Here is a 19160-nt window from a genome sequence, read left to right as displayed (position 1 = left end):
AGAATGGTCTGTATTATGAAATTATTCATTAGTCATTTAAGAAGATCAGCATGAAGTTGCACTATTTTATGCGTTTACTTGATTAGCACATCTACCATATACAATTTGGTCCATCTTTTTAGGTAGTTTGCACTTTGTAAATGTGCACAGAGCTTAATCTGTTTGTTCATAGATTCTTCATTTTGTATTAGAATTGGATATGCCTATTGTTTTTACATTTGGAGCTACTACAGTCTTTTCTAACCATTGCCATTACTTATGTTCTCAGCTTCAGTGTTTGGAGGGTGATAGTAAAACACATCAGCTTGCTATCACAATGGTTAATAATTTTGCACGTGTTATTGGACTAAATTCTGGAAAAGACTTATATGCAAAGCATATGGAGTCAATAATTGGAGTTATTATAAGTGGGTATTCTGAGTGGACTGGAACTTCATCTGGAGCCTTTCTTTTTCAAACATTTCTTGAGAGTGCTGGAAGTTGTGTAAGAGTCCAAGTTGTTTTAACCAAGTCCTGCCCTACATATTTCCTGTGGTTTTTCTTTTTCTTTGCTAAAATTAACAATTTCAATTGACAAATTTTTCCTTCTTGTAATGAGCAGGTAGGTTGTTATTTGGAGACATTGCTTCCTGTGTTTACTGATTGCTTGAATGCAGAGAGGGATCCTGTTCTTCGTTTAAGGATTTTACCAGTAAGTTTCTAATAAACATCCTGTAATTTTGGAATCAAATTAAAAAATCATAGGGACTCAAAGATATTTGGTTGTTTACAACAGTTAACTGGCTTTGTATACATCATTTAGAAATAATCTTAAGAATTGAAAGTAAATGATTATACAATATATATTATCCACTGATTACAGGATTTTATGTTGGAGAGGGTTCCTCCTGCAGCCAATCTTGTGTACCAAATAGTGGTTTACAAAACTCTTACTCTTCTGCCCATTTCTATGCTACAGAATCCTCTCTGGCCATTAAATTAGAAATAACGATGCCAATTCTTCCTTTGCCATTCAAATGTAAATCTGTACCTAAATGGTGACAAGCTTTCCATATACATATATTCTCAAACATAATGGGAGCATTCATTTTTCTGCATCATACAAGTAAGCAAAGTAGGATCTCTAAAAGGTATGACAAATCGAGAATTGTGAATATTTTGGAAAGGAAAAATATTGAAGAAAAGAGAAAAAAGGAAAAATATAAGGGAGGAATATTTAGTGCCCATAGTTGTTTAAATGGTATGTGGACCAGAATGCTTTATGCTTAATCTGTGTTGAACTATTAGAACTCAGAAGTTCCAGGTCTCTGTAAATGTGTTGAGTGTTTTCCCCGTAGGGTGTCAGGTTAAGACATTGCATAAATGATAGAAGTACACAGAATATATGGAACTCACAAGTGTTCTATTGATTCATGGTAAGCCAGTACATACGATGATAGCAATATGTTCGACTACAATAATCTGCCCAAAGACTGGGAATAGATACAATATAAAGGAGTCTAGTCAATTACCCGGTACCAACTACCGACAACCGACAAGTTAACTGCCGATGCTAACACAATTTACCTTAATGCTTAATTACCCGACAACATCATCCCCCCCCAAAAGAAACTTCGTCTCCGGACGAGAGACAACCAAAATGGGAATGATGTACAAGCAAAACTGAAACCCCAAAACAACAAATTACTGGGATTGGGGTAGAGATGGCGTCCCTGATGGTCCCGTGGATGAGGAAGAGGCCAACTGCTCTCAGAGCTGCAACACCTGCTCTGTGCGGTGGCGAAGATCCTTCTCAGCCACCAGCTGGCGCTCTCGAGACCGTTGCACTCTGAATACGGCCTCCATCAGCTCGGTATGCTTCTTATCTAGCTCTGCCCTCGTACTACTCAGACTGGCCTCCAACAAAGCCCTATCTGCCACCTGTGCGGCTGAGGCTGCTGCTAACTCGGCGTGGACACGAGCCAACTCCGACTCCATACTCCCTGTCCGGGCTCTCTTCTGAGCCAACTCCAACTCCAATGTCTCCCTAGTGATATCCGCCTCCTGCTGAGCACAACGATGCGCCAAATGACTATCCCGTATGGCTTGCTCGGTCCTTCTGAGTAGGCTCTGCACCTGACTCTCTCCAGTTTGTCCAGGGTGCTGCCACTCCTCCAACATCACAGGAAGATCCACGCGAGGCCATCCTCTGTCAACAAAGCACCATTGGAACACCTCAGCAACTCCTCCGATAGCAAATGCCAGGAGACCCTCCAACGCTGGTTGCCCTAGGGTCCCTTCCTTCATCAAGGCCAAAAGTCTGCGTGCCTCACTCTCTATTGCTGCCAAAAACTGAGTCAAGGTAGTGGGCTGGTTCTCTGTAGAACCAGGAATCAGAATGTCTACCTATGGCACCATATCCTCTACACCACCCATGTGCTAGAGTAGGTCCGTAGGTTCCCCCTGTGCACGCATCTCATGAGGAGAGTCACTGCCCTCTAAATCAACCACCTCCTGATGGTGAGGTGTGGCAGGCGGGGGTCCTACGGGGGCTTTCGGTTGCGCTAAGTATTGCTCCAACTATGAGTCTGTATCATCTCCCTCAACGTCACCCTTGTCTAACCTGATCTCTCCACCTCCATCCACTGGCTCTGTCCGAATAAGGGTTGTGTCCCTCGACTGAACTACACTGCTGCTAGGGACCTGTGAAATTTGCCCGAGGGAGGGACGGGGATGTAGCTGGCCAAACCCCGGCACAGGGATTGCTGATATGGCTCCCACTGTCACTCCTGCTGCTGGTAATGGTGTCACGGTCCCATCTATAGTCAACACAGCGGGTGCATATACTAGCCTCCCTATCTGAACACCTGTAGGTCGGACCACTCTTCCTCCTGGCAGTCCCCGCGTCCCCTTAGGTATCTGGCTAAGGGCAACCGTACCACCTGCGCCTTCTTCCGTACCCAACTCTGGATACGGTACCTCCATGTGTGAGAGGCAAAATCCGGTATCCCCACCCGAACAGCGAGAAGATGTCTCCTCCGACTCCGCCCCTGAACTACTCTCGGTGGCCGAATCCAACTCGCTAGCAGAGACTACCTAAATCTAGGGCTTCCGCTTCCTGCTGGATGGTGCATCCCCTGTGTGTGTATCCAAATGAGTCCAGTAAAAAATGGAGGGCGTGGTAGGGTCAATACTGTCCCGCGGCTGCCACCCTCGCCTTTCTTCCAACACCTGTATATGGACTGCGTCCAAGAATAACCCAATGGCATGGTGGGGCATATAGAATGCCTTGTGCTTTTAGTGTGAGGAACTCATGAATGCGGTCTGACAGCACAGTAGCGCAGTTGTACACTGTCCCATTCCAAAGCCCGTTCATCAATGCAATCATCGGCACGGCTGTGTCGGAGGCCCTACTAGCTCCTGTGAGACGGCTCTTCATCAAGTCGAGCAAGCACTGCCATGCACCAGGTACTAAGTAAGATTTTTTCAGTCCTCGCCCCTTGGGTGCCGTAATCCTGTCCCACTTTGCTCTGGTCAGGTTATCCCGACATATTTGTTGTAGCAGGTGATTTTTCCTCTTGGCGGACATCTTCATTGCATGCTTGTCCACTTTCTTCCCTTCGTCGAGAATGCCAAAAACCTTGGCAAAGTCATCTGGAGCAAAAGACACGGTAACGTCTGTGTGCTGGTAATTGAACGAGGAGGTGTGCAACTCATCATTGTACAATTTTATCATCATGCGCAGGCAAGGCTCAAAATCTTGAATGGCGAATATCGGCATCTAAATGGCCCAATGCACCCGTGCCCTTCCTAACTGAGTTTTCACCAAAATGTCATCTGGGGACTGCGCCTCCAACCACCATTGCCTGCACACATTGCCGTTCAACCCCTCGAAAGTGATTGTGTCCGTCGTGACTTTCGGCTACCTTTCTTTCTTGCCTGTATCCAGTACAACAACCTTCCCTTTATCCATAGGAAAGTCTGTAGACGGTTTCCTGGTTGTCTTCTCTGAATCTTGTAGTCTCCTCCTCCAATCTAGTTTTTTCAACTGCTTGGCGCTAGACGCCATCAAATGATTTTTTATTTTTTCTCCAAACTTATATCTTTCCTCTCCTGGGCACCTTCACATGTTCTTTCTTTTGATTGCGATCTCTTATTCCCCTTGTCTCAATGGTACTTTTAGTTTGCTTCCGTGGTTCGTACGACTAGTATTTTACTTCTCGGAAAATTTGTTTTCCTCTGGCACCCCTGAATCCGTACGGACTTTTTCTTGACTCTGACAGCCCCTTGGTTCGTACGGAATTTGTCATTCCAAATCTGGTTACTGGCAAAGGTCGTATGGACTTTGCATCTGAATTCCGTACAAAATTTTGGTTCTCCACTTTCCGTACAGAAATCTTTGGATTTCGTGTAGACTTTTCCCTTCACTGTTTTTGATTTCCAAACAGAAGGTTTGTCTCCCCATCATACCAGATTCCGTATAGAATTCGCTTTTCCTTGATACGTATGGGCCTCTGCCTATAAAACGTACAGATTCTTTCCTTTGTTGGCACTCCTTCCCGTACTCTAATTTCCATACGGATTTTTCTTCTGAGGTCTGTGGAGTGTTATTTATTGACCGTACGGTATTTCCTTTACTTGTGGAATCCGTACGGATCTCTGTCTTTCACCTTCGTACGGACTTACTATGAACGAGTCCCCCTTCAATTCTTCGGCACTTAAAAAAACCCTTAAAAAACATTCTTTTAAATTTTTCCAACTTGTAAAATTTCCTTTTTTTTTTTTTTTTTTGCTCGCCACTTGCAAATTTCCCTTCATTTTCACAAAAATAATAAAGACAAGTTCCTGCAAAAAATAATGAAAATGGTGTGCGCCATGAAGTTTCGTGTGGTTCTGAAGGTTGTGAATTGGCATTGCCCCTCGACCCCGCAAGGGGCGCCGCCCCTTGACCCTGCTGGGGTGTTGGCATCAAACCTCCATTTGATTTGGTAGGTACACTGCAAGTTGGCCGGGTTTTTTTTTGTTTTTGTCTTTTTTTTTAATTTATTGTTTCTTACTTGTGCCGCTGGCTAGGTCCTTCTTGCTCATGGCACACCTTCAATTTAGAGCCATTCACTGTGTCCTGCACCTCTTGCCTGTCGAGTGTCCATAGCTTGATCGCCCCGTTCACACCGACCTCGCGAACTTTGAAAGGGCCTAGCCACTTTACCTTGAATTTTTCAGGCTTGGCCTCGTTGCGCCCATTAAACTTTAATACAAGTTGCCTTGGGGTAAACCGCATTCTTCGCAAATGCTTGTCGTGCCAACTCTTTCGCCTTTGTTGTGCTGTCTTTGTCACCCACTGAGCCATCATTCGTCGCTCATCCAATTTGTTCAAAGCGCACAGTCTCTCTCTCAGGCTTTCCATGTCACCAAGTCGATTGTTGATGGCGATTCAGAGACTCGGCGCCATGAATTCAACTAGCACCACGGCTTCTTGTCCATACATTAGCTGGAAGGGAGTCTCTGCTGTAGTTACCTTATAAGTCGTTCGGTATGCCCAAAGTACTGACAGTAGGCGCTCCTCCCAATCATCCTTCTCCACTCCGCAAGACTTATAAATCACCGACATGATTATTTTATTGGTCGCCTCGGCCTGCCCGTTCGCCCGCGGATAGTAGGGGCTTGATAAGGAGTGGAAGATTTTGAACTCCATTGTTAGCAACCGGATTATATGATTTACAAAATGTCCTCCTTTGTCACTCGTCAGTTGGATTGGAATCCCATACCGCGTAATGATGTGTTCATAGATAAATTTTGTTGTATTGACCGCCGAGTTGTCTGGCAAAGCCCGTGCCTCGACCCACTTGGTCAAGTATTCGGTCGCAACTACAATGTATCTGCACCATCAGGCTCTACTTGGTTTTAATGGTTTGATGAAATCCAATCACCATCTCTCAAACAATTCCTAAGCATTCGATGGGTTGAGGGGCATAAAATCCCTCTTCAATAGTCGTCCGACCCGTTGGCATGTATCACAACTCGTCACCCACTCTCTGGCGTCATTATATAGTGTCGGCCACCACAGTCCTGCCAACAAAACTTTCCTGGCTGTGGTGTCGGGCCCCATGTGTCCACCTGCGGGCCCTTCATGTGCTTCCCTTAGGACACGCTGAATTTCCTCTTCTAGGACACATCGCCATAGGACCTGGTTGGGTCCCATTTTGTACAAGAGGCCATTAATGAGTTGGAATGTTCTACTCCTCAGTACCAGTTTCCTTCTTTCTCCTGGTGGCATCTCCCTCGGAAACCGTGATGTCGACAAGTATTCCCCCATGCTTGTGTACTAGGCGGGGACAACGGCAATGTGAAATAAGTGAGCGTATGGAAAATCTTCATTCACTCCTTCGGCTGGTTCTCCTGACTAGATTCTCGATAGCTAGTCAGCTATCACATGGCTCTTCTTGGGTCTTACAATAATGTTGAATGTAAACTCCTGTAGCAGTAGCAGCCATCGGCTGATTCGTCCTTGGATAATTGGCTTGTTTACCAGGTACATCAACGCCTGGTGGTCCACATAAAATGTGAACGGGGTGGCTAGTAAGTAATGTCGAAATTTCTAGACAGAGTACACCATCCCGAGGGCTTCCCTCTCTGTGGTTCTATAATTTTTCTCTGCCTTTGACAAGAGTCTGCTTGCAAAGTAGACCGGGTGATCTAGCCCGTGTTCGCCAACCTGCGCCAGTGTGGCCCTTATGGCGAAATTGGATGCGTCAACGTGTACGTGGAACTCTTTGTCCTAGTCAGGATATGTCAAGATTGGCGCACCCACCAACTGTGACTTCAATTCTTGGAAGGCCTCTTCTTGAGCCGTCCCCCATGCGTATCGTTCACCTCTCCTCGTCAGCTTGTCTAGAGGGTAGGATACTTGAGCAAAATTTTTGATAAACCGCCTGTAATACCCTATGTGTCCTAGGAAGGATTTGACTCCCGTGACATCTGTCGGTGCCTCCATTTCCACTATCACCCGAATCTTGTCTAGGTCAGTCTTGAGTCCAACCTTACACACTGTGTCCTAATAGCTTCCCTTGAGGCACCATGAATCTGCATTTTTTGGGTATTGAGTGCTAGGCAGGCTCGCCTGCATCTCTCCATGCATTCGCCAAGTACAGCCAGATGTGCATCCTGGTTATTGTAGATGGACCAGTCGTCAAGGAACGCTCTGAAGTTTCCTAGTGACATCTTGTCAAATATGTGAAGGATTATCCATTGGAATGTCGCTGGCGTGTTGCATAACCCGAACGACATTCGATTATACGCGTACACGCCATCTTCCACTATGAAGGTCGTTTTTAATTTGTCCTCTTCGGCAATGGATATCTAGTTATACCCAGAAAATCCATCCATAAATGAATAAATTTCATGACTGGCCACTTCCTCCAAGATGCTATCCGTAAATGGTATTGGAAACGGGTCCTTTATGGTGACCGTGTTAAGGCATCTGAAATCCACGCAGATTCGGATCTGGTTTGCCTCCTTTTTAAGGGATATCACTATGGGCAATACCCACTCGCTGGTCTGCACTTTGAAAATAATCTCGGCTTTGAGCATACTCTCGATTTCATCATTCACTCTTGCAGCATAGTTTTTATTCATTTTGTACGGCCTCTTTCGTACAGGTACGAGTGAAATTTGGTGTACGCACAGTTCTGGCGGCACCCCTTTGAGGTCCTTGTACGTCCAGGCGAATACATCCTTGTATTCCATGAATATTTTAAACACGACGGCTTTCAGGACTGAATTCCAGTCGTTGCCAACCAGAATGTTCCTTGGCTCTGCTTCCGTGCCGAGGTTTGTAGGTTTTATGGACTCTTCGTACCAGATTGGTTTCGTCATGTCAAACCAATGTGTTGGTGTCTTGTTGACAGGAGCATCCCCTTTCGTGTATTCCCCATACGCTGGCGGAAATTCATTTTCGTTTGGCTCCTCGTCAACCTCCAACATGTTGCACCCATACAGCAGCTCATAGTCTTCCATTTGCCAGTGGAAGAGCCCATTAAGGGAATCGGTCTCATCTTCCGAACATCCTTGGATTCCCAAGATGCCTTCCTCATCCGGTTCCCTTCCGTACTTTCCTTCGTCAACTCCACCCTCGTCCGATTTCGATTCTGACACAAGTTCTTCACTCACGAGTTGTGTTTTCAAGTCGATAATAAATTTTCGCCCGGCTTTCTCCATGGACAGCGTGTTACGCTTCCAGTTGTGATTTTCTCTAGCCGCCACCAACCACCCTCTATCAAGACTGGCGTCGTATCCTTTCTTGGCGAGCGGAATCACCACGAAGTCGAGGACAAATGGTTGTGTCTTGATGGTCACTTGTTGCGCCATGAGTGTTCCAAGAGGTTTGATACCATGTTGATTCGTTCCCAGTAAGTTGAAGGTTGATGGCCATAGTGTCGGCTTGCCCAGCTTCTTCCAGGTTTCTTCCGGAAGCACATTCACTCCCGACCCGCCGTCGACAATGGTGTCAGTCAATATGGTGCCAAGTATTCCCATTTCTACCACCGCCGGGTGCCGACCATTGTATAGTGTCAGCACCAATGGGTCTGTTGGTGTTCCACCACGAACATCCGTATTCCGAGTCACCCGACTTTGTGGGGTAACTTGCACCGTATGTAGGAGTGTCGTACGTAATTGCGGCATCGTTTCCAGGAGGTCCTTCATCTTCACAGGTACTTCAATCTACAACATTTGATTCAAGATATTTTCCTCAGCCTCAAAGTGGGAAGTACTTGCCGCTTCTTGAGTGTTGCCTTGTGCCAACATTTCCTTCGCCACTTCAGCGTTCGCCTCCAGCGCCCGCTGCTTCTCTGTGCGGGTGTCCGGGTATGTGGCCTTCTTTTCTTGTGACCGTGTGATTGCCAATACCCATTCCTCCGTCCTGTCAATGTTGAGCGGGTTCACTCCCGACTTTGGGCAAGTTCCATCATCGTGGTCTCCAGGCCCACACCATTTGCATAGTTTTTCTGTGGTTTCTTCTGAGGTGCATTCTTTGGCAAAGTGGCCCCATTGATTGCAGGCTCGGCACTAGATCATTGGTCATCCCTTCGCATCATATTGGATCTAGCCCCTATTATTATTGTTATTATTGGTCTTCCCCCCTCGTCGGTTGTTCCAGTATCCGCCAGATGATGCATTATTGTTGGCGGTGTCGTGCTTTGTGAAGTGTACCTGTACCTGCAAACACAATGCACTCAATAAATCATTACAAGCAATGGTTAGCAAATTGAAACAATGAAAGACAAAACCATAGCTAATCGACTTATTGCCTCCTAGTAAATGTGAGTATGAAAAATGCTCTCAGATCTGATTAAGCATATTCCAGTGACTTGACTACACTAAGATGGAGGATTTGAATGATGCAAATGTATGATCTAGCAAGAATAGCATGATTAAGCTACATGATACGCAAATTAAGCTAGAATTGAGCATGATAACATTGCTAAGATGATAAGCTATAAGCTAGATGCCTATAGTAACAATGCAAATGATGAGAATGAGATGAATTGGGACCAATATTGCTCCAAAATGAGGTCTATTTATAGGATTTTCCAAGGCTAGGGGTGATGTTGCAAGAATCAATGGTCAAGATTGATTTGAAGATATCAATGGTTAAATTGGAGGAGATTGGCAAAGGGAGTTGGATTAAAGGGAACACTTAGTGACAAGTGTCACAAAGGTTCTAGAAGATGTTAGATGAAAGGGGACATGGTGGTAGGTAGAATGGGTTAGGTTTAGGAGTTGTAGAAGTTAGGAGAATTTGAATTTAGAAATTCAAATAATATGAAAAGGCTAATTAATCTCAACAACTCATGGATTTGATTTGTTTTAATTAATTAGGATTTAGAAGAAATGAATTTGGATGGAGGGAATTAATTAATGAATTTGGATGGAGGGAATTAATTAATTTGAATTAATTAATTAAAGGGGTGAAATGAAATAAACCTATTTAATAAATCCTTAGATTTATTAATAAGTAGATGAATGAGAGATTTAATCAAATTGCTTAGTGAATTCAATTAAATTGGGAAGGAGAGATTAATTAAATAATTGCTTATTTAATTAATTATCTTCAGACCATTTTTAGGTATATACAAGCGGTTTGCGAAGTTCCGGCGGTCGGCTACTCTTGCGTGAAGAGAACTTGTTGGCTCCTGGTTTTCATATTGTAGGGACATTCCTTTGTCAAATGTCCGGCAATCTGACAAATGTCGCAGAAAGCCTTCTTGGGGCAAGACCCCTTGGTGTGTCCGTCACTCCTACAGTTCATACACCACACGTCGTTTTCTTCAGTCTTACTTGTACTCCCCTTCATGGCTTTGAATTCTTTCAGCATTCGTTCCATGTCCTTTTGGAGCGCGTGCACCTTTTTGCTCGATTCGCCACCGCTGCTGCTTTCCCCGTCAGAGTCTTCATCATCGTCGGATGAGTATTTATTACTTTTCTTCTTCTTTGACGTTTTGTGTTCGCTCTCGAGGTCCATCGCCCTATTATAAGTGTCATCATATGACGTCGGGGGTACAATTTTCATCTTCTTCTGTAGGGAGGATTTCAACCCTTCAACGAACCATCGTTTCTTCAACCCATCTAAGGGTTGGCTTTCCGTTTTACCCAGCAGTTCTTTTAGCCTCCGGCTGTATGCCCGTACTGTCTCCTTGGGACCTTGTTTGGTACTGTATATCTCGGCTACGATTTCATTGTCATCACGGAGCAACCGAAACTCTTCCTTGGATTCCTTCTGTAGATTGGCCCATGTGGCCAGTTTTTGCTTGTCAACATCCGAGTACCAATCTATGGCAACTCTGCGTAATGTGACTGGAAACTACTGTACCCACTCATCCTAGTCCATCACTCCGTTGGTGGACCAAATAGTTTCACATGTACGACAGTGCCGTACGGGGTCATCGTTGCTATCTCCGTTGAATTTGGGCAACTTCTGTTTGCCCGCCATCGATGGGGGTCATCTCCTCGGAGGTGGCTGTGGTTGTGTTTGTGCCCCTACGTGGCTCCCTCCGATGCCGGTGGTGTGTCCTGCGTGGATGACTGGGGTACGGTGTTTTGCCTGCCATGTGTCGCACCTACAGTCGTACGGTTGTCCTCCCCTTCGTTCTGACCCGCCCCCACTCCTGACTCCCTTTGGTGATCCTCACTTCGTGGCATAAGGGATAAGTTTCTGAACTGATCCCGGGTCTCTTCGACTAGATTCCTCTGTAACCTCGTTTCCTCCAGAAACTCTTCATGGCTTCTCACCCTACGGTGTTCTGGCGACATGTAGAAATTTCCCTCGGCTTCTGCACCCTCCGTGACACCTCCTTGGTTCCCTTCGGGCAACCCCTCGGCAGGTCGTCCTTCGGCAAGTTGCCTCAGCATCCGTCTACGTTCTACTCGTTGTTCCAGAATCAAGGCCCTCTGTGCGGCCTCCCACTCGTCCGTTTCTGCTTTCTTATTTCTATCTTTGTTTAATAGGTTGGCCATTAATTCTCGTACATTTCCATAAATAACAACACATAAAACCAGAACACTCCTTTATTAATTCATTTCATCAGATACAACTTGTGTCAATATTATGACACCTTTATTTGAATATAGAATGTTCCTTTATCCCTATGGGATTCAAGGTTCAATTCCTTCTTGGTCTCGTGCCATCCCGCTCCGCTTCCCGATGGCTGCTTTCTTCGTATTGTTGGAGGATTTGTTGGCATCGCTCTTCCTGAGCAATCTCCTCCAAGCGAGTTCGTTGTGCCAGTGATGCCTGTGCAAGCAACTAGGGGAGGTGGTTCATCAACCAATTTACTACCAGGCTAACTTCCAGTGCTGTCCACACGGCTCTTCGTGGGATTTCAGCTTTGATGGCCTCTCTTCGGACGTAGGTCTCGATGGCTACCTGGAGCAGGATTGAAAATTCCCTCGTCGCAGTGTCTTCCCCGTTGTAGAGCTCTGTTTGCGCATCGTCGGCCTCTGGGTTTATCTCACCAACGGGTAGGCCCATCATGTCCGTGCGCCATCCGCTCCTTCCTTTCCCGAGTACGTCTAGGCAACGGCGCCAAATGTTTTCCCCGTAGGGTGTTAGGTTAAGACATTGCATAAATGACAGAAGTACACAGAATATATGGAACTCACAAGTGTTCTATTGATTCATGGTAAGCCAGTACATACAATGATAGCAATATGTTCGACTACAATAATCTGCCCAAAGACTGGGAACAGATACAATATAAAGGAGTCTGGTCAGTTACCTGGTACCAATTGCCGACAACCGATGGGTTAATTGCCGACGCTAACACAATTTACCTTAATGCTTAATTACCCAACAACATTGAGGGCCCTAAATCAAAGAAATAAATTGTTTAATGGCCATATTGACCAAAGTATGTCAATGAGACTTGAAAGTATAAGAAGTTATAGTGGTGATGCCAAAGCATTTAAAAGAACCAAAATGATTTTAAACATAAATACACTTGAAAACATATTACTAGAGGGGCAAATTCAAAATGAATAATTCCTGAGAAAGTTATAAAAGATAAAGCTATATGGTCAGAAACAAATATATATAACAATGTGAGAAGAAGGCTACTCAAAGAAAAACACAGCCAATGGAGATTGAAGCTAGAACAAGTCTGCATTAATTTTTGGAGCAAAAGAAGAACCAACATCATTGCTGTTCACCACTACAATTGGGCTATTATAGAATTTGATAGTGTCCATAGGAGGAAGACTCTAGCTAAATATTTGGCTGGATAACCCTAGGAGGAAGTAGGGTACTTCCCCTAGAAACCTTTCCAAACTTCCACTACTGACAAATGGTGCTTTGCAAATGTCAAGATAGATCTACTTACATTTGGGTGTTTTAAGTTTTGTTGATCTCTTATATGTCTGCTTTGGCCAGCATTCCCCAGCACGTTGAGAAATTACAAGGGAGAAATATCAATGAAGTTGACTCTTTTTTAACATTTTTACAACTTTTCATTTTTGTTTAAAGTAAACTGCAAAATACTGATCCAAGTGGATTATTGAAATGCAATCCCAGTAGTAATGCTCACTCATGTTTCTTGGTTTTCTGTTCAACTTCGAACTACAATTTGTCCCCTGCCCCCCCGAGTACTATCTAGGCTGACAAAACTTTATTAATCGAAGGAAAACTGATTAAGAGGTTTTTGATGGGTGCTGATAGACCATTTGCCCATATTTCATATTTTTACAGATTCCTCAATAAAAACAAAAAACTAAGGGAAGTGAAAGAGCAGGACTTTTCTCATTCCTTATTCTCCTAAAAGACAGAAATGACAAAAATGAGCTGGATGACCTTTTTAACTTCCATCCTTGTAAAAAATAAATAAAAATTGTTCTCAATAAAAACAAAAAACTAAGGGAAGGGAAAGACCAGAACTTTTTTCATTCCTTATTCTTCTAAAAGATAGAATTGACAAAAATGAGTTGGATGACCTTTCAACTTCCATCCTCGTCAAAAATAAATAAAAATTGTTTCATTTACAAATTATTTATTCGAAAAACAAACCAGTTATACTTTGGGTCAATATTCCTAACTTTTTCCCATGTACTCCAAAGTATATATTCATTTGTTGTGTCTTGTTCACTTTAGCTTTATTACACAAAATGCTTTGAATTTCTTGAACTTGACTCGATCCAAAGGATTTGTGAACTGTACTTGTTTATTTATGGGCAATAAATAGAATCTGCTATCTTTTGTATTGTCAGCATATATTTTGGTAAAATCCATTCCCTTTTGTAATACAAACATATAAGTAGTTGTTGTTGTAGTCAGAACTGCATTGCTTTTTGGGTTTTCATCCTTGAGAAAACCATTGGGTTATTTGTCCCTTAGGTGAGAAATCTGACCACTGATACAAATCTCCGGAGAGAAAATAAACAATATAGAGACTGACCTCCTTCTCCTTAACCCTCTTTTATAGCCTTCAATGCAACTTTCCGAAATATAAATTATGAAATCAATTGTTTTTTAATAGTAAATTATTTTGCTCATAAAGTGACATAATATTTATTTTTTTATTGTGCCATTGTGATGTCCCTATCAATTTCAAACAAACAAGCTGTTGTGCCTTGCACACACTCCCCATCCTCGACAAGATCCCCTTTTGTTGCCTACCTCTTTGAGGTTCTGCGTAGGAAATTTTGCCTAGTTGGCAGAGTAGGATGTGAGAACACAAAAAGATGATTCAATTTGGAATTTCAAAATGATCAAAAGTCTCAAGTCCTGGAAATGGCGAAGCACGAAGTAAGTCTCGGGAAGGGTGAGTCTAAGGAGTCGATATGTCATTGGAAGAGGAGTATGTAAACTCGCTTTTTGCCTCAAAAGGCCAAGTCTCCCCCCCTTCCCCCCCACTAGTTGAATTGACTAACTTAAAGTGAAATTGAATAAAAAAGAAAATTCGACACTTTTGAAAATTTTGCTACAAATCAGGCAAACTTGACATCTCTATGAGTTTTGCAAGTCAAAAAAGAGTTTGGTTATGTCACATTTTTCCCTTAGATACCTGAATTCACTTACCCAAGGGGGGCGTAAATAAAGTCGGCTTTTAGAGTTTTTTGCAAGCCAAAGGAGTTGCGTAGAGGAAGAAATCGCACAATTCATTTGGGAGTCCCGAATTTCTTCTTGCAAGGGGCGAAAATATTAGCTGAAGTCAAAATCGCATATTTTCACTTAAAAAGCTGATCTTGCAAATTAAAAAAGAAGCTAAAGTAAAAATCACATACTTCTTCTTGAAAGACCGAATTCATCTTCAAAGGCTGAGTCGCTTAAGCCAAAACCGTGCATTTCAATCAAAGGCTCGAGTTTCACTAAGTAAAAAGCATAAAGAATAAAACTCGGCATTTTTCTAATTTTTGCAAGAAGGCAAAAGTTCACAACTCTTCAAAATTGGCCGAATCACATAAGTTTGCATTTCCAACCAAAAGGTCCGAGTTCCTTTTTGCAAATGGGCATTCAATTTAAGTTTGGTGTTTTATAATGAAATAAAAGCTTCACATTTCTTCTTCAAAGGACGAGTCTAAACAAAAGTCGCGCATATTCTCCCAAAAACCCGAATTTCTTCTTGCGAGGCAAAGAGTGGTAAAGAGAAGAAATTCGGCGATTTCAGGAACTTTGGTAGTTAAGATTGCTCATTTTTATTCCAAATTTGTCGAGTTTCTTCTAAGTATAGGGCGTGGGATATAAAATGCAAGAAGCTTGACATATTTGTAAGTTTTAAAAGAATACACCGCCTTAGGGCAAAAATCGCACCGTCTTTTCCAAAATCCCGAGTTTCTCATGGATAAAGGGCAAACAAAGAGGGCCGACATTTCAATTTGTCTTGTGGGCATTTAAAATCACTTTAAGATGCCAAGTTTGTTTCTAGGTTTGCATTTGCCCTTGGAAAGCCGAGTTCCCCAGGTTTGGGCGCCATAGGAGAGTTGAGTTTTTTGCATCCAGGGTGGCATTTCAGCTTGTAAAGCGGAGTATTTTCCAAGTCTTTCGCCCATGGAAGCGTAGTAGGGAGGAGAAGCACAGACCAAAGCATTCACAAGTCGCCCATAAAGGTCTAAAATCTCCCCCATTTCACTGAAGCAAAAGAGCACAAGGGGCGTTTTCTTTTGATTTCTTTCCAAACGCCAAGTGTCATCTAGCATTTGCAACCAACAAGCTTTTGACAGTGCCAGGTATGCTTAATTCCCCGTAAAGGCTTTAAAATCTTCATAATGATGGATATCCATGTTTTGAATAGGGTTTTGTATGCAAAGTAAATTATGCAAACTTTAAAATTTAACCCGAGTCCATTATTTACCAAATTCGGCTTTCTATCTGGAAATTTTGACTTAGGGAAATCTTGGAGATTCTAAACTAAAACTGAAAACGTCAAAACATCTTTCCAATCGCCCTTCGAAATGCTTGAATCTCCCTTCATTATTTGGCAAAGCAAACAAGATCGAGAATAAAGTGTATTAAAACTGAAAACTTTCCAATTTCGGAAAACAAACCAGCAGTATAGGGAGCATTGCTTAAAAAGCACATCCAAGTCAACAACCAAGGAATTCAAATTCAAAACCCACCTAGTTCGCATTCCCAGCCGCGCCTCAGAGATCAAATTATTCAAAAACAACGAACCATAATAGTGCTTTCAAATTTTGGTTCTCATGATGTTTTGCCATTATAATGCTGTTATCCGAATAATTTCGATGCTAACGCCGTCTTGGGGCATTGCTAACCACATGTAATGTCCCCTACTAGGTTTAGTCTTGTTTTAACCATAATTAATCCATATCAATGTACTTATGACTAAAACGAAATTGATTAGGAGACAAAACTATCTTAAACATCACATTTTTTAAGATACTGAGTCATAACAGAGAAACATAACCTTCTAGTTGATATCAAATTGATAATTCCATCTGATTTATAATCTTATATTTACTTACTCATTCAATTTCTATATATATATATTTATATAGGTATATTTATTATTTGTTATTTATTTTCAATTAACATTAATATATAGATTCAACTAGAGAACATCCCTTATAAAATATTATAATAATTACAACCATTATATTATTACTTATTTTAAATAGTATTGTAATATACATTGTAATTCAGAGAAGTTCTTATAAACTATGATAATAATTATAATATTATTATTATTATAATTATATTATTATTTTTATCTAAATTTATACCATTATTAATTTTGCGTAAGAATGTTATGGGGTTTCATATATTAACATTCATATTAGACACATATTAGGTTATGTTTGCAGCGTTAATATTAACAAAGTCAGATTTATTATTAGTGTTAATTATATTCTTAATACCAAGCAGAATTAACAGTCCCATATATTCATACTTTACTAGTCCGTATAGCTGCTGCATTAATAGTATTATATTTTATTAATAGTATGATATTATGTTAACAGCATCATAATGTCCTTCAGTTGAATTGATGTTAAGCAGTCTTAATTACTTATCGTTATTTATAACCATTGCTTCCTTCATCAATCAAAACGTTACCATCATTATATATCCTATTTCTAACCGTGATAATGTTTTTGTCCTCTAAAGGAGTCAACGAATCCGTGTCATGAATTACCTTAAGGTTTGTTGTTAGCTGGCATACGTTGTAACTCCTATTACTTATACTGCCCGTGTTGTTGGTCAACTATCATATGACTATGTAAGTCGGCTTCAAAAATCATCTGATCAATGTTGCTAAGGTTTTTGTAGCAGTGTTGATTTCACTCTTTGTTTTATTGATGTTTCTTCAAGTATATATTATTCTCCTTATGATAGATTCACACCCTTCATAATGATAGATTCCGTTTTCCTTCTCTCCTCCCCCTCCTCTTTTTTTATCCCTCTCTTATACCATCCAAGAGAGGTATTTGTTCCTTTACAAGACATACCTCTTCTCAAACAAAACTCTTCATTACACCTCTCTTTCGATAATTAGAGATCGCTGTCTTATGGGTTTCGTAATGCATCCCTCCGCATAGTGTTTGGTTGCCATTTCCCTAACATATACGAATAGCATAGATCACCCCCTTTTGGATAGTCTACAATGGTTATAGTCTTTTTGAAACGTATTATCCATTTCTTAATCGTCTCCTCATATAATTGGTTCGCTACCTATTACTAATTACTATGCCAAGAGTATTTTAAGAACAACAGTAGAATTATGAAATGTAAACAATAATATTATTAATAATATAATATTATAACATTGTTTTAATAATAATATTTTTATTAATATGTAATGCTTATAATGATAATATTGTTTTGCTCTATTTGAATATTTTCAGAATATTATTATTAATGAATACTAATTAAATAATAATATCTAATAAATAAACAACTATTTAATAATTTCAATTAATCTTTCATTAATAAATATTAAATTAATAATAATTATTTAATTCAGGTTTTATATTCGCTCTTCTTTAGTGTGGTTTAAGGAGAGCATAAATAATTTATATTGTATATCGGTTCTATTAATGGCATTGTATTAATACGATATTATTCCAGATAATACTTATAATGTATTTTGACAATTCATGTTTATATTTTATATTTATTAAATAACACGTTATATGGTAAGTGTAATATATTCAATATATCTATTTTATCTTTTAATAGTATTTTATGGTAAAACTTCTTTAATAGTTAATATAATATTAATAATTGAAATATGAACGTTACATTAAAATAAAACAATAATAATAAATAATAATCATAACAAATAATAAACATTAATAATCATATATTAGAGGAAAATCATGAATTGTCATAAATGAGACGATTTTCCAATATTATTAAATGTTAATTAATAAATGTTTTAATTATCATATTTATTTAATCCAATGTCCAAAGAGGGGTTATGACACCACATTTTTACCTTAAGCCTGCCTCATAATTCGCATCCTGATGTGCAGGATAGATGCCGCCCAAGGTTGCAGAATCCTCTAAGGCACTTGACGCACTAGAAACTTCCTAGGCACCCAAAGTTGACAACCCCCGCAAGTTGGAAAAATGAAGTAGTGGTATCAAGGGGTGATACGAGAATCCAAAGTTCAAAGTAAATGGGAGAATATGGGCGACACCGACTTCGGGCATGTTGATCTTCAAAATTTCAGAGACAGGGTGTATGCTCCAAATGCATTCGGGAAAGGCGAGAGAATGGTGGAAAGCAGTATTTGCACAGACGGCAGGTTTCCCACAAGCTATTCAAAATTATGAGCTTGTTGTGGAGACTGCTAAACACTATTAGCCAGATAGCCGGGTGGTGGTCACGAATGGAATGATGATGGCCAACCTGCACCTCGGAGGCCATTGGAGAAGCCTTTAATATCCTACTCCTTGAGGATGCAATTGTAGTGATGATGGAAGAAGCCCAAACAGCTTATGACATCAATCCTAATAAGTGCAGGGGAAAAGTAAATGAAGAATGGTTTAAAGTGAGAAGGCCCCTGAGCACCAAGATTCCCAAGAAGACCTACAAAAGCGACTTGATTGAGGAATATGGGGATATGATAACACTGCTCAGTCGAGTCATGGGACTCGCCCACTCCAACCTATTTGAAGAGTGGATATTTTATTTAACAGAGCAAGTCATCCTGGGAAAAAGATCAAGTTTGAC

General features: G+C 41.2%; 1 protein-coding gene across 6 annotated transcripts in view; it reads left to right on the top strand.

The window, feature by feature from the left end:
* The window catches only part of LOC131063777 (uncharacterized), a 287839-nt gene that overhangs the window by 210107 nt on the left and 58572 nt on the right, over positions 1 to 19160 (top strand). For all 6 annotated transcript variants that reach the window (XR_009111129.2, XM_057997712.2, XM_057997713.2 and 3 more), the window contains 2 exons: positions 269 to 484; positions 602 to 691. Coding sequence is in view for 5 of the 6 variants with exons in the window: in XM_057997712.2 (XP_057853695.1) it covers positions 269 to 484; positions 602 to 691 (306 nt within the window). In the remaining variant the exon portion in view is untranslated. The remainder of the gene's footprint in view (positions 1 to 268; positions 485 to 601; positions 692 to 19160) is intronic.

This window comes from Cryptomeria japonica, chromosome 5 (genome assembly GCF_030272615.1).
Source record: "Cryptomeria japonica chromosome 5, Sugi_1.0, whole genome shotgun sequence".
Taxonomy (NCBI): Eukaryota; Viridiplantae; Streptophyta; class Pinopsida; order Cupressales; family Cupressaceae; genus Cryptomeria; species Cryptomeria japonica.
Note: the sequence above shows the minus strand (reverse complement) of the source record. Positions and strands in the feature narration are given on the sequence as shown.